This window comes from Pundamilia nyererei, unplaced genomic scaffold (assembly GCF_000239375.1).
Source record: "Pundamilia nyererei isolate P.nyererei 1_Seehausen unplaced genomic scaffold, PunNye1.0 scaffold00075, whole genome shotgun sequence".
NCBI classification, from domain to species: Eukaryota; Metazoa; Chordata; class Actinopteri; order Cichliformes; family Cichlidae; genus Pundamilia; species Pundamilia nyererei.
In genome coordinates, this window is record NW_005187476.1 from 1,148,354 (window position 1) to 1,161,695 (window position 13,342).

General features: G+C 39.3%; 1 protein-coding gene across 1 annotated transcript; it reads right to left on the reverse strand.

Annotated features, from left to right (window-relative positions):
* Positions 1-2,132: 2,132 nt before the first annotated feature.
* Positions 2,133-10,821, reverse strand: LOC102197200 (multidrug and toxin extrusion protein 1-like). Its single transcript, XM_005737373.1, has 16 exons — positions 10,460-10,821; positions 9,161-9,262; positions 9,003-9,071; positions 8,632-8,780; positions 7,552-7,594; positions 6,615-6,659; positions 6,417-6,514; positions 6,048-6,145; positions 5,588-5,769; positions 5,405-5,513; positions 4,800-4,875; positions 4,340-4,409; positions 4,114-4,246; positions 3,537-3,631; positions 3,396-3,459; positions 2,133-3,323 (listed from the first exon to the last, which is right to left on the reverse strand). The coding sequence occupies exons 1-16, from the start codon at positions 10,631-10,633 to the stop codon at positions 3,079-3,081; spliced, it is 1,752 nt and encodes a 583-aa protein (XP_005737430.1). The 5' UTR covers positions 10,634-10,821; the 3' UTR covers positions 2,133-3,078.
* Positions 10,822-13,342: the final 2,521 nt, after the last annotated feature.

Genomic DNA, 13,342 nt, shown 5'->3' on the forward strand with positions numbered 1-13,342 from the left:
ACACAGCAAACATGTGGAAGAAGGTGCTCTGGTCAGATGAGACCAAAATGGAACTTTTTGGCCAAAATGCAAAACGCTATGTGTGGCGGAAAACTAACACTGCACATCACTCTGAACACACCATCCCCACTGTCAGATATGGTGGTGGCAGCATCATGCTCTGGGGGGGCTTCTCTTCAGCAGGGACAGGAAGCTGGTCAGAGTTGATGGGAAGACGGATGGAGCCAAAGTAGTTGGATCCGATTGATAACTACAAGGCCTAAAGTCCACTATTTTGAGTCAGTCAGACTTCTTTATGCCACTAGAATTATGGCTTTGAGCATTTTTAATGGACAGTCTGTCTAGAATTGTCGCTCTAAATAGTCAATATCTGTACTCGTGTTTTGTACCCACACAGCTCACTAACAAACGTTAGCTGGTATTTCAGCACGCTATCCTTTCATGTAAATGTGTTCACCGCTGGCTAAAAACAACAAAAGGTCGACTAACATTACTATATCTGTGAGTCCCACTGTGGGGCGGCTCCAAGTGGGCCATAAAAGTACTGCAGTAATGAGAGAAATTCCTTTTTAAGTTACTCCCAAATATCTCAAGTTACATATTTATATACATTCTGTCCAAATTTGTATACATTTTATTTATATAAAATGTATATAATTGAATTTAAACTGGTAACAGGAGGTGGTTAGTTAGTTACTATTACTCATTACTCTGACCTAAATTTACTGAAGCTTGAGCACAGTCAGGTCACTGATGGAATCGAAAGCTCCAGAGGGGAAATCACGCCAGTCTAAAGGTAGGTGTTACCATGGCAATAACGTCTTGTTGTGAAGATGAAAGAGTCATGCAGTAGAGGAGCGGTTTTTTGGCAACACCTGTTAACTGTGATTGTATCCAGTGTGCTGTAGCCATGATATAAACAGATATAGTTCTTCAGTTAAGCTTCACAATTCATTCCTCTTGGGGAAAAAAGGAAACATAATTAGACAGACACTGCAAAATTAAAACAATTCTTTAATTACGTGACTATAACAAGTATTTAAAGAATTACGTATCCACTTAACACACTGTTTACGGCAACAGCTACACCCTTTTTGCGCATGTTCTTCCTTTTTCAGCTATTTATTAATAAGTGACCTTTATGTATATATATATGCCTGTATATATTGTGCTATTCTTAGTTAGCGTATTGTCTGTCTTTGTTAATGGTTGTTTATAATGGAGCACTGTAACAAAAAAGAATTTCCCCTAGGGATCAATAAAGTATTCTGATAAATCTTCTTTGGTATTTGTATCCTTTTACACAGAGAAATCAGTTATTCAATGTGTTTTGGGGACATGCTGACAAAGGCATTGAAATGTATTTTGTGTGCATACAAAACACTACATATATACACAGTGTTGGGGAGTAACGGAATACATGTACCGCCATTACGTATTTAAAAGACAAAATATGAGTAACTGTATTCCGTTACAGTTACTGTTTAAAAAGGTGGTATTTAGAATACAGTTACTTTGTTGAAATAAATGGATTACACTGCGGTACTTTCCTGTTTCATATTGTGGCGGGTCAGGACTGTTTGGGTTTTGTTTGACAGCTACGTGCTGTTGTTCCAGGCGGCAGCGTTACGGTTGCCATGGTTACAGGGTGACGCTCTCTCTCTCTCTCTCTGCGACTGTGTGTTTCCTGGGTGAGAGAGAGCGCCTTTTTGTTGTTGTTGTTGTGCTAAGCTAACAGGCAGAATGCTACAGGTATAGCTCTAAAGAATGTAGCATCTTGGGCAGTGTAGTCCGTGTTGCCGACACAGACCCCGCCGTAGTAGTCAGAGCTCCCTTTACTACGGTTTGGAGTCGCGGACCTTCAGTAATAGTAATAAATCACACAGCAATAGTACATTCACGTAGTTGTAAAAAGCATGATACTATATTAAGTAATCCAAAGTATTCAGAATACGTTACTGTCATTGAGTAACGTAACGGAATACGTTACAGAATACATTTTGGGGCATGTATTCTGTAATGGAATACATTTTAAAAGTAACCTTCCCAACACTGTATATACAACAATAACCCCAAGGTTCATGCACGAACCCTCAACTAAAAAACAAACAAAACTGTCACTGGAGTTCTGTTTTGGTCAAGTAACTTCGACCCTTTATTGACAAAACGAGTACAGTTAAACAATATTTCTATAAATCATTACTGGAAGACGTCCCACTTTTCATACCACAGTCATAGTTTTATTCTGGAAATACAGACTGTAAAGAATGTTACTTTAGTATTAAAACATCAGTATCTTCCTTCCACCAAAACAGACCAAGTGCCCAATCTGGAACCAGTTCCACCCTACAATAAAAGTTTTTTGTTCTGTTATATTCTGTTCTCAAACTGAAATGTGGCCTGGATCTCACTGTCCTGCACCAACACTGGACAAAGGTCAGCAGAAAAAAGTTATATAGTGTGTAAAGATGCACGGTGCTTTCTTTTTGCCTACAAGAGCAGGCCTAGTCCCAGTGAAGAGAGCGTGCTTTTGTGTTTCCTTGTCTTAACCCTGCCTAAGATGTACATGAAGGAAAGAGGTGGACTGCTCCAACAGTTGCAAGCAAGGATACACAGGTTGATCAGTGATATTTAAAAGGAGTGTGACTAACTGTATGCAAACAATATCTTTAAAGTTGCTACATACTGCTACAGTGTGAATGGAATTACAGCAAAATATAAAATGAAATGAGAGGACTGGACGCTTCATAAAATGTGCATTAAATTATTTGCAGGTTCTGTATGTTACAAATTGACTGTAAAAATATCATCAAACTGATTATCATTATCAAACAGTGGCCTCATTTTACACACATTTTCATTAAAGGCCTTAATAAAGCTGTCCTTTGTTTACTACATATTCCGCCCTTTTCATCTTATTGAATTCATCTCTGTGGCCGGACACTGTAAGACGGGGCACAGACTGCACACAGCTGTTCCTCTGTTGAATCAACAGTGTAAGTAACCCTCCCACAAAAGAAGGTGTATTTTTATTACTTAGATAAACTTTGTGCTTTTTGTCCAACTGTCAACTTTGCATCATTTCAGCAGTGGAGTGAGGACGGTGTTGGTAATGACTCCAGCAGCGAGGATGAGGATCATGATGAGTATCGCCAGGCCGCGCCGTAACACCAGCTGTGACACTGACAGAACATCTCCCACTGTAGTGGTGTTGGTGGTTTGACTCTCTTCTGGTATTTGCATCTCCATCAATACGTGGTCCACCTCGGCGCTCTCACCACTGGATGCAATAGTACTGATTGGGGTCTGGATGAGATTAGAGTCTAGGGTTTGGAAAGAGAAGTATGAATAAGACACTGTAATAATGGGATATTTCAGCCAGTTTGCCCACTCACCTCTATTTTCCATCTTGATCGTGTCTTTTTCTTCTTTGACGCGGACTCCCGCTCGCACTTCAGCCTGATCAGACACAACAGTCAATGACATGCTTTGATGAGTGAAAGTGTGATAAACTGTCAATAGATGCAGGTGTGCACCTCTTCAGCAGCCTTCTTCCAATTGAGTTTGCACAAAAATGTGATGAAAAAGATCGACTGCACGAACACGCAAACCGTAAGGCCTGCCCAAAATCCTACAGCAGAAAAAACAGAAGAAGAAGAGTTTTAATGGGTTGCCTGCTTGTCAGGCCGGAGGTACATTTAGTTTCTGACTGCTGCACACATTTGTTCCCAATACAGCTGTAACCTGAAAGACTTAACATGCGGTGATTGTCGCTTTCGCATAGCGTCAGCAGTATATGCATCATTTTAATGAAAGACAATTTAAGGTAAGATTAGATAAAGAATACTGTCTAAAATGTTTCATTTAAAAGGTTAAAGATTTAATTTTTCCTATTAGTACTTTTTTTTCTTTACATCTAATGTATTTATTTTTCTATGTAATTGTAATTCTGAGCATTTTGTATTTCATGATTTTGTGTAAAACTGTAAATAATCACCGAAAGATGACAACAACAGCAAATAATATTTTCTCTTATCTTGAATATGTCACATTAATTTACTGTGAAGGAAAATAAAAGAACTTGGAATGACTTCACTGCTCTGCCACCCTCACCTACAACTCCCATTTCGGCTGCAAACATCAGGGACACGCCAGTGGGTAAGCCAATAAAGTAGTACCCGATCAGGTTACACAGAGCACCAACCGACTGCTTTCCTACACCTCTGACAACTCCTCCAGTCACGCCCTGTAAACACAAACACAGATTTCTCTGAATCCCATTTTATATTTTTCAGTATGAGCCTAAAATGTTGATCACTGCTGTAAAATCATTTCTTACCGCAATTGCATCACCAAGATGCAAGAAACCAAACACCAACATGATGTCAGAAACCCTCTGCAAAATATCACTAAAAAAATATGTGCAGTTAAAATACAGTCAAACACCATGAAGCATACACAAACTTGAAAAACGACCCTCAATGCAATGAGCTCCATGTAACATGAAATTATTTGATTATTGTGTTCATTTTTATCTAATCAACAATGTAAACCAGTCTTGTTTCAGTTAATGAAATGGACACTGGGACAAAGGGATGAATAACAAGCGTAACTGTTTTTTTTTTAATTTGGCACCAGTATGTGTCTGTGAGTCAGCATGAAAGTTAAAGCCTTACTTAACATTCAACAGTTCAAGCAGCCACATAAAACAACCTGATGTGACCTATACAAGAATACCAAAATAAGTAACGGAGAAACTCGTCCTAGAGTAGAGGTTAAAGGTCAGAAATTATACTTACAGCTCTGAAGTAAAAATGTATCCAATAACATTTTTACAGGCACAGAAAATAGCGCTGACAAAGCACGCTATTATGACTGCAACGAGAAAAAGAAACCAGAATAAAATGCATTACACTCTTTTAAAATCATTCAATTTTAATATTGAAGGAAAAAGCGATGACAAGAACACAGAAAGCACTTTAAATACAGCAGCCAGGTTTATTAGATTACATTTTTATTGATTTACTCTGATGGGTCAAGAGGACACAGGCAGCCAGTGGATTTAAACCCATGACCGTTTTGCTGTGAAGTGCCTTCCTGGATGGTTTATAGCTCGGTACAGCTTCCTTCCACAGTCCAAAGACATCCATGCTAGGTTAGCTAATGATAGGATAAGCTCCCATCAACAATATGGTATTGGATAAGCTGTTAAGGAGGTGGCAGGACGGATGGATTTATATTTTATTACATTTATGCTTCATATGCTTATGTAACAATATTTTATTCAAAATTTTCTATTCATGAGGCTCAATATGAAATGAAACTAGAGCTGCTACTGCTCAGTTATCAGTATTTTTAGTGCTTTCCATTTATGTAACACAGACAATAATACGTCGGTTCTTACATGCACAGATGATGGGGACTTTGCTTGACAGCTTGGCCTGCTCGATGTTTCCTGCACCAAGTGCATTCCCAACCCGTACGCTGGCAGCACTAGCAAACCCTAGTGGAATCTATGGAAAAAGTCCATGTGTAATTCCAAAATGTAACGCCAAGTCAACATGCAAGCAAAACTGAGTGGAGTTACCATGTATGCTAGAATGGACAGCTCGTAGGTTATTGACTGAGATCCCAACTCGGCCTCACTGATCACACCGGCCAGGAATCCTCCCACTTCAAACATCCACCACTCCAGACAGAGCATGAGCATGCTGGGGACAGCCAGCTGGACAAAGGGTCCCCACTCCTGGAGACAGTCAAGGGACCAACCTGTGGGTCAGAGTGACTCTATATGTCATCTTTCAAACTATTGGTTTAAATTATAATTTTATGATAGGCCTAGGATCAACAATTACCAATGAAGGATTTACATATATTTGACCTTACCATGAAACATTATTTAAATCCCACACGTTTTAACTATTACAGAGATGTCTTAAAGTTTATTGAAACCCTCCTGTTAAAGAATAGTAACTGTCACGAATGACACAGCAAAATAAAAACATTTCAGCAAGTTCAAGATTCCCTGTAGAAGTAAAATGACTGACCTGCCCATGTAGCCCTATGCAGACCTCTCAAGTACATGTAAATGAATAAGACTGCTGCCAGCAAATACTGGGAGATGGCATTGGCTGCTGCTGATCCACTTAAAGACAAAAACACCGTAAAAAATAAACATTTAATGCCACATATTTAAAGTGACAATCAAATGAAACGCTATCAACAGAGCTACCCAAACTAAAATTAGAAGGTAATGTAAGTTTTATTTGACTTTTTAGTCATTTAATCTATCGTGCAATCTGTGTTAAATTCACTGAATCATTAAATAAAGAATTTAAAACACATTAGTTTTCTTTGACTGAATTTAGAGTTACATTCAACCAATGATGTCACAGGAATGATGGAGGAAAACTTACGCAACACCCAAATCCAGCTGATGGATGAGGACGTAGTTGATTATTGCGTTAAAGACATTTCCGATTGCTCCAGTTATAACTTGAGGACATATAATTCCCTGTACACCAAAGCACAAAATACACATAACATTCATGTTAATGTTTTAAATGCACAGCCAACTATTAAGGTAATGTTGGGCCATATGCACGTTCAAGCACCTGATTTTGAAGATACCTCCCCTGCAGCTGGTACATGAAAGCAGCCTGAAGAAAGCAAACATTAAATGATAAGAGACTCGTTGACAGAAGTGAAGAACAAATTTGAGCACATGATCGGATCTTAGGTTAATCAGCACGCTAACACTTTTTACTGAAGATAATAAACAGCCAAAGCTGAGAAACATGTCAAATGACAATAAGTTACAGTTACTACAGATTCATTGCATTTATATGCCTCCACTGAATGTCATTAACCCTTGTCTACTCTGTCCCAGAGTTTGTGGGATTGCTTTCTGATTTTCTGCAATATAAGTGCCTTAATGTGACTGTTGTGAATTGGAGCTGCTAAAAAAATGAACTGAGCTAAGAATTTGGACAGTTAGCTAAGGTCCTTTGAATCTAGGCAAGGCTTGTATGTTGTCCCTGTGCCTGTGGGTCCTCTTTGGGAATTCCAGCTTCCTCCCACAGTCCAGAGACATGCATATTAGGTTAACTGGTGATTTTTAAATTGGCTGGAGATATAAATGTGTTCGTGAATGGTTCGTGTCTCTTCATTAGCCCTGCTATACACTGTGCAGGTTGTACCCTGCCTCTAGACCTGTGACAGCTGGGATAGGTTCCAGTGCCCCTGCAACCCTGATTTGAACAAGTGGAAGAAAATTTACGGATGGCTTGAACTGAATCCTCTGGGAATAATGAGTGTTTGATGTTAATACATTGTAATAACAACCTAAAACGTTAAGCTGCTTCTGGAGAAAAAGTCGTCATCAACCAAGATCAGCAGGCGTCAAACATGAAAGACCGCACAAACCTAACCATGTGTAAATCTATTAAACTGTTAAGAACTTTGCATCTGGAACAGAGATCTAACAGATCTTTTAGCTGTGCTGAAATTGGTTATTTAACACCTTTCAAAACTCTGTCAAATCAAACTCACCGGCAGAGCAGGCATGAAGATCTTCACATAGAGCTGGGAAAGGCTTCATGTGGAAATGAAAAGACAAAGTAAGCCTGCAACACTGTTGATGGTGGCTGCACATAAATTATGGGCACATTGTATTTTTCTTGTTCTTTTACTTCATTCTGCACATTACTGTTTCCTACTTTGGTAAACAACAGTGACTTCATTGTGTTATGCTGTAAAATAAACCCTGTGTGACCAATGATGATGCTTCATTTTTGAACTTATCAGATCCAACTAATCCCAAATAGTTTAGACAAACTGAAAATGCATCTCAGGTCTCATGATGTCAATTACGTTTTTTGCAACTTTACCCAAAAGTCGAGACATGTCACTGGCATGTTAACATAGCATGTAGTCTGAGACGCTGCTGGGCTGTAAACCAGTACACAAATCTAACCAGTTATTCCTCACAGGTTAGTAAAGATGAACCCTAAACTCACTTGCATAGAAAGCTGAGTGACTTTAACAGCTGACATGCAAATTGCTGTTTTCCTGAGTTTAATTTTAAAGCCCTGCAAGTACAAAGTTAAATATTTCCATAATCTGTGTGAAGAGGTCATAATTTGTTCTCCTGAATGAAAAATTCATGCCTTTGCATTACTGAATTCACATATTTGTGTTATGTTTAGAAAAAAGTCAGTGAACAGTAAACAGTAAGAACCAGCACACTGACAGTTCAGATTAAAAACTGAACAACGGTGGTGAAGAAAGTGGAGGATTTAGCAGTTAAACAGACATTTCTAGTCTATGATACTTCAACAAATGAACAAAACTGGTTTAAAAATATTTTTACACAGCTGGTACCACAGTTCTTTTTCTTTTTGGCTTTAGCTAAAATCTTTGTTCAGGAAAACGTCTGAATTTTCCAGTGCTCAGTTAACTGTTCACTGCCACTGCAGGTATAATGTGCTTTTAGATTACTGCATTGTTTTGCACAAACTAACAGTGCTTGGCATTTTGCATAACTTGAGTTTCTTTAAGAGCGAGACAGACACATGCTCAGCAGTGTCACAACATCCACGCGTCTGTTATTGCTGGTTAATAACGGCTCACCTGGCGACCTCTGGACTCTGTTTGACAGCAAGTAGGAGAGGCTCAGTGTTGATGAGGATGGCCCAACAAGGGAAACAGGCCAGCAGCAGAATCAGAACTCCCCTCTGGAGAATCACACCCACACGCTTCAAGTTACCGCTCCCATACGTCTGCGTGAAACAGGTAGACAGACGCTCGGGTGAGAAAAGTTGGAAAACACAGAATCCCACCAAAGAACAAGGGTATGACTGATCATAGAAAAATAACTCCACACAAAAGCTCAGTGTTGAGATGTTTAAAAGGGCATTCCAGGAGAACCTGGGAACCCAGCTGTGCTGCTTGTGTTTGTCTTGGTTACACAAATAAAGTGAAAGCTCCGGTGAGAACCCTACCTGAGATATGAGGGTATCACAAGTTAACGACAAACCGGTGCCAATGGAAATACCAGTGACGTTAACTACCTGCAAACGAAACACAACATGCATAAACTGGGGTAAAAAATGATGCATATTTACGGTTCAACAACAAAGGCACTGAAATGTCTGCTCACCGCAATTGATAATGCTACAGCTGCAAGTTCAGTTTTCCCCAGGTGACCACAGAACACCGTGCTGACAAAACCGATCATGAAAATCATGAACTGGGAAATGACCTGAAGCACAGAAGAGGAGATCCTGACTCTGTGTTGTATTTAGAAATACATTTAAAGGAAAAATAAATAAGTAATGAATATGGTTAAAACATTTAGTAACTTAAGGATGTTAAACATTTAAGAAATATTGAAGCAAATGTATGTTGCTGAGCTTTAAGCAAAATCTGGACTAATTTGACATATAATCCAAATAAGCCATAAAAACACAATTAATGCATCTAAAATTAAATAAACATGATGCCAAACTGATAGGTATGTAGCTTGAACCTATTCGCTGGAACGTTGAAGACAATATATATTACACAGCAAAGCAAGACACAAGGCACCAAAGTTCTCTGGTTTACTCATGCATGAGGGAGACCTGCCTAGAGCCAAGTGTCGTCCCACCACTTGACCTCCATCAGACTCTCAGCCAGGCTCCCCATAGCACTCCTTTTATTGTGGTTACATAAATATGCATAGGGTCATTAACATATACAGTAGCATCTTACATAGGTATACATGTGAACAAAGAATACTGTGTGTGTGTGTGTGTGTGTGTGTGTGGTACTGCTGATCAAAGGGTCATATACATGAAAGCACAAAGGCAAACATCCTTGACACGGGAAGAGGGTAGCCCCCCCCTCACCCTATATGGTTCACCCTAGATAACACGGTGAGGAAGTCCTGCAGCTCATCTAAACAAAAAGCACTTAGACTAGAACAGACGTAGCTACGTTAATCCTACCATAAAACAATAAGAGAAGGTACGACCTCTCTCGTGCTCCCAGGATGTGGGTGTGCATTCTAGTGTGGAATACACACCAAGCCTCTGCAGCCTGTTAAAGATCACACAACCTATCACTACACAATTAATTATACACCTCTAAGCATACATGGTTAAATATTTCTAAGCATAAATGACAACCAACAATACAAAACCTAACACAAACCTGTCTAAGCAACTAAACAGATATAAACAGCTCGGTCCTACAGTCCCGGGTTTGTTTAGTTTAAACAAACGGGACGAGATATAACACAGTCTTAAGAACGAGTCCCAAGTTTACTGACACATGGCACAACGTCTGTAGTAAATCAGCTCTTCCTGTCAGTAACATCACACAGAGAGCGACAAAGAGGGATGCCAAATAATGTCAGAATAAAAACACCACTACAGTTAAATATAGCTATTCAGTTGTTGTGTCCACACAGTCTTACCACTGGTCCCGCTAGTTTGAAAAGTTGCACAAGCTCATTGCGGTAAACTGCCGGAATGAATCCAGGGACACATTTCTGGCAACAGCCGCGGGAGCTCTGTGCCACTTCACCTTCCTTTAAATCCCCCCTCGCTGCCTCTGTGCATTTTCCTGCTGTTTTTATCGAAGCGTCCATAATTGAACAGATCCAGGTGTTCTCTGCAAACAGCCGGACTGCTTTCTGTCACTGCTTCGCTCTCAGCAGCTACTGTATCTAGTAGAGGCTGATGTTTTGATAACGGGATCACGATGAGGAGGGGCCAGACACGCGCTGTAAGTTGAGGAGTGTCCTCGTGCATGTGTATACTGCTGCTGGGAAGTTTGGGAGTGTTTACACTTGTAAATAGCGCGTGCCACAGCACGGCGACAGACCCGCTAAGTGTGTGTTTAACACTCTCTGTCTAATCTATGGGGAAGGAAGAGAAACCAAACAAACAATTTTTATTTTAGTTCAGTAATTGGAAAAAAGATAAAAAATCTAGGTGGACAATAATTTCATAACAGTAGAAGTATGGGTACAAAAAAACAGAACAGTCTTCCTCACACTGACTTGCATAAAGTTCGGTCCTCAAACTAATATACATTAACATACTTTCATCAGAAAAAATGTTGAAAATTAATAGTTTTTGCAGGTCAGACTGTCTGCAGAGTCTGTTTGCGATGCTGGATTGTTTTGCATCTGGGCAACTTTGGTTCAGGTGGTTGAGCAGGTTGTCTTGCAGGATCCTTGGGTACTGACCCCCGAGTGTGTGTGTGTGTGTGTGTGTGTGTGTGTGTGTGTGTGTGTGTGTGTGTGTGTGTGTGAAATTGTAAGAAAGTCCTTAGGTATAGATAAAAGCAATATATGAACGTGTGTGTTTGGGTCAGCTGAGTAGGAAGATGCTACACATAGCAGCATGGCTGCTTTGTTTGACAGGCGCACAGACACAGATAGCTGTAGGTGGCCTGGTTTCTCCCTCTGACCTATCCTCACTCCTGTGTTTGTGTTGTTGGTGCCTTTTAAACAATTTTATCAGAATGGCGTGATAAATAATAATAATACAGTGTGTTGTTCGCCTGCCCAAGAGGCTGTGCATTATTTGTATATTACTTAGCACTTAGGAGGTATCTGTAGCTATAAGATGGTAATATCACAACATTCCTCTTTTATATACAATCTATGTTTTTAACTCTTGAAAATGACTCTGAACAAGGTTATGCAAGTGGTGCAGGACTTCCATAAATATTAACATAGAGAGAAAAGACTGGAAATATTGATAAATGATAACTAAATAATGGGTAAATAAACAAAAAAAAACTAACAGTATACTATATGTAGATTAATTGTAAAATATTGGTCAAATTAAAGGTTTTTTTTTTAATTTATGTACAGATTTTTAATGTATTTATTTCGGCGTGAGTCATTTCGATCTTCTACGTCTCATGTTCACTACACCTGAATACGTCTTAGTCTAGGAATACAATTACAGGGCGTTTTATAATGTTGATAAAGATTATCTACCAGTAAGAGGTTTAGTTTAAGAAATTAATCTGGTTTAACTAGACTTATCATGGGAAAGTCACCTAAATTAGAGTGGCCCGCAGTAAGAGCTTTCCTTCATGATTAAAAAAGTACCTGCTGGACTGACACAGCATTTCCACAAGGATAGTCTTTACAGCTGGTGGTTAAAGTGAGCACCTTCAGTTAATGAAGCCGTTTCATCATGTAGCTGGTGCTACAGAAGTACAAAGTAAGCAAGGGGCAGCTAACTTCAAATGTAGTGTCTGAAACTGCTCAGCAAATTTCACCAAACACAAACTGTTACACATAAACCGCACAGTTTGGCCCACGCTGTGTCTGCGAGCCACAGCTGTTCCAGCTGTCTACAGTCGCCGTAGTAAAGAACTGGCAATGAGTTATTCACGTCACTGTGGAGGAATTAAAATCAGCTTGCAAAAAAAAAAAAAAATGCAGTTAGTCACACTTAATTCATGATTTAGCAAACGGGGAAAGTCGCTTTTTGACATAGGACCATGTATATTTGGAAAGTTGTTTTTCACCTTAATAAATAAGATCTTCTAAAAACTGTAGTTTGTGCTTACTTGGATGAGCTTTGTCAATAATAAAATTTGTTTGATAATCCTAAACCTTTTACATATGCAAAAATTAAAAGAAAAAGATCTCAGGAAGGGGGAAATTTTTCACTGCATGGTATATGTTTAAATGACATTTCCAACAAATGCTCATAGTTATGAAGCAGGGCTCAAAATGCAAATCATACAGAATGTGTCTGGGCCTGACTACGTGACAGTCTGTGCAACAAGTTACTTTTTAACAGTGATTATGCAGAAAGGGAACACGGTCATTCATGACAGATGATCTGGAAACTGGCGAAAATGACTGAACCAAGAGGGGGGTTGAGTGGGACAGAAGTCATTTCCACGGGTGGCTGAGCTCATTGCTACTGATCAACAGGATCAGGTTTCTTTATTGTGAATTGGTGAGACCTCTGTTTGTCCCAGAGATGAGACTGATGACCTACAGTCATTTCTAAATGGGTTTTATGGAGCTGCTGTTAATGTGGAATTTCCCTACATAAGCCAACTTTTTGAAGCTTGCTTCATGAAAAGCCTCTTTTTGTTCAGGAGTTATTTATTCATACACTCTCACACTTAAAAGCCACCCAGTATGACTACAAGTTTGTGATTGTTTAATGCTTCACTATTAAACAGTAAACTCTTTATTTTCAGATTTCCAACAGAAGGAACTCAAAAACATCAAAACAACAGAGGAAATAGAAAAGAATGGCAGATGACTCAAAAATGTATTTGTTCAGCAAAGTCTCAACACTGACTAAACAGACCT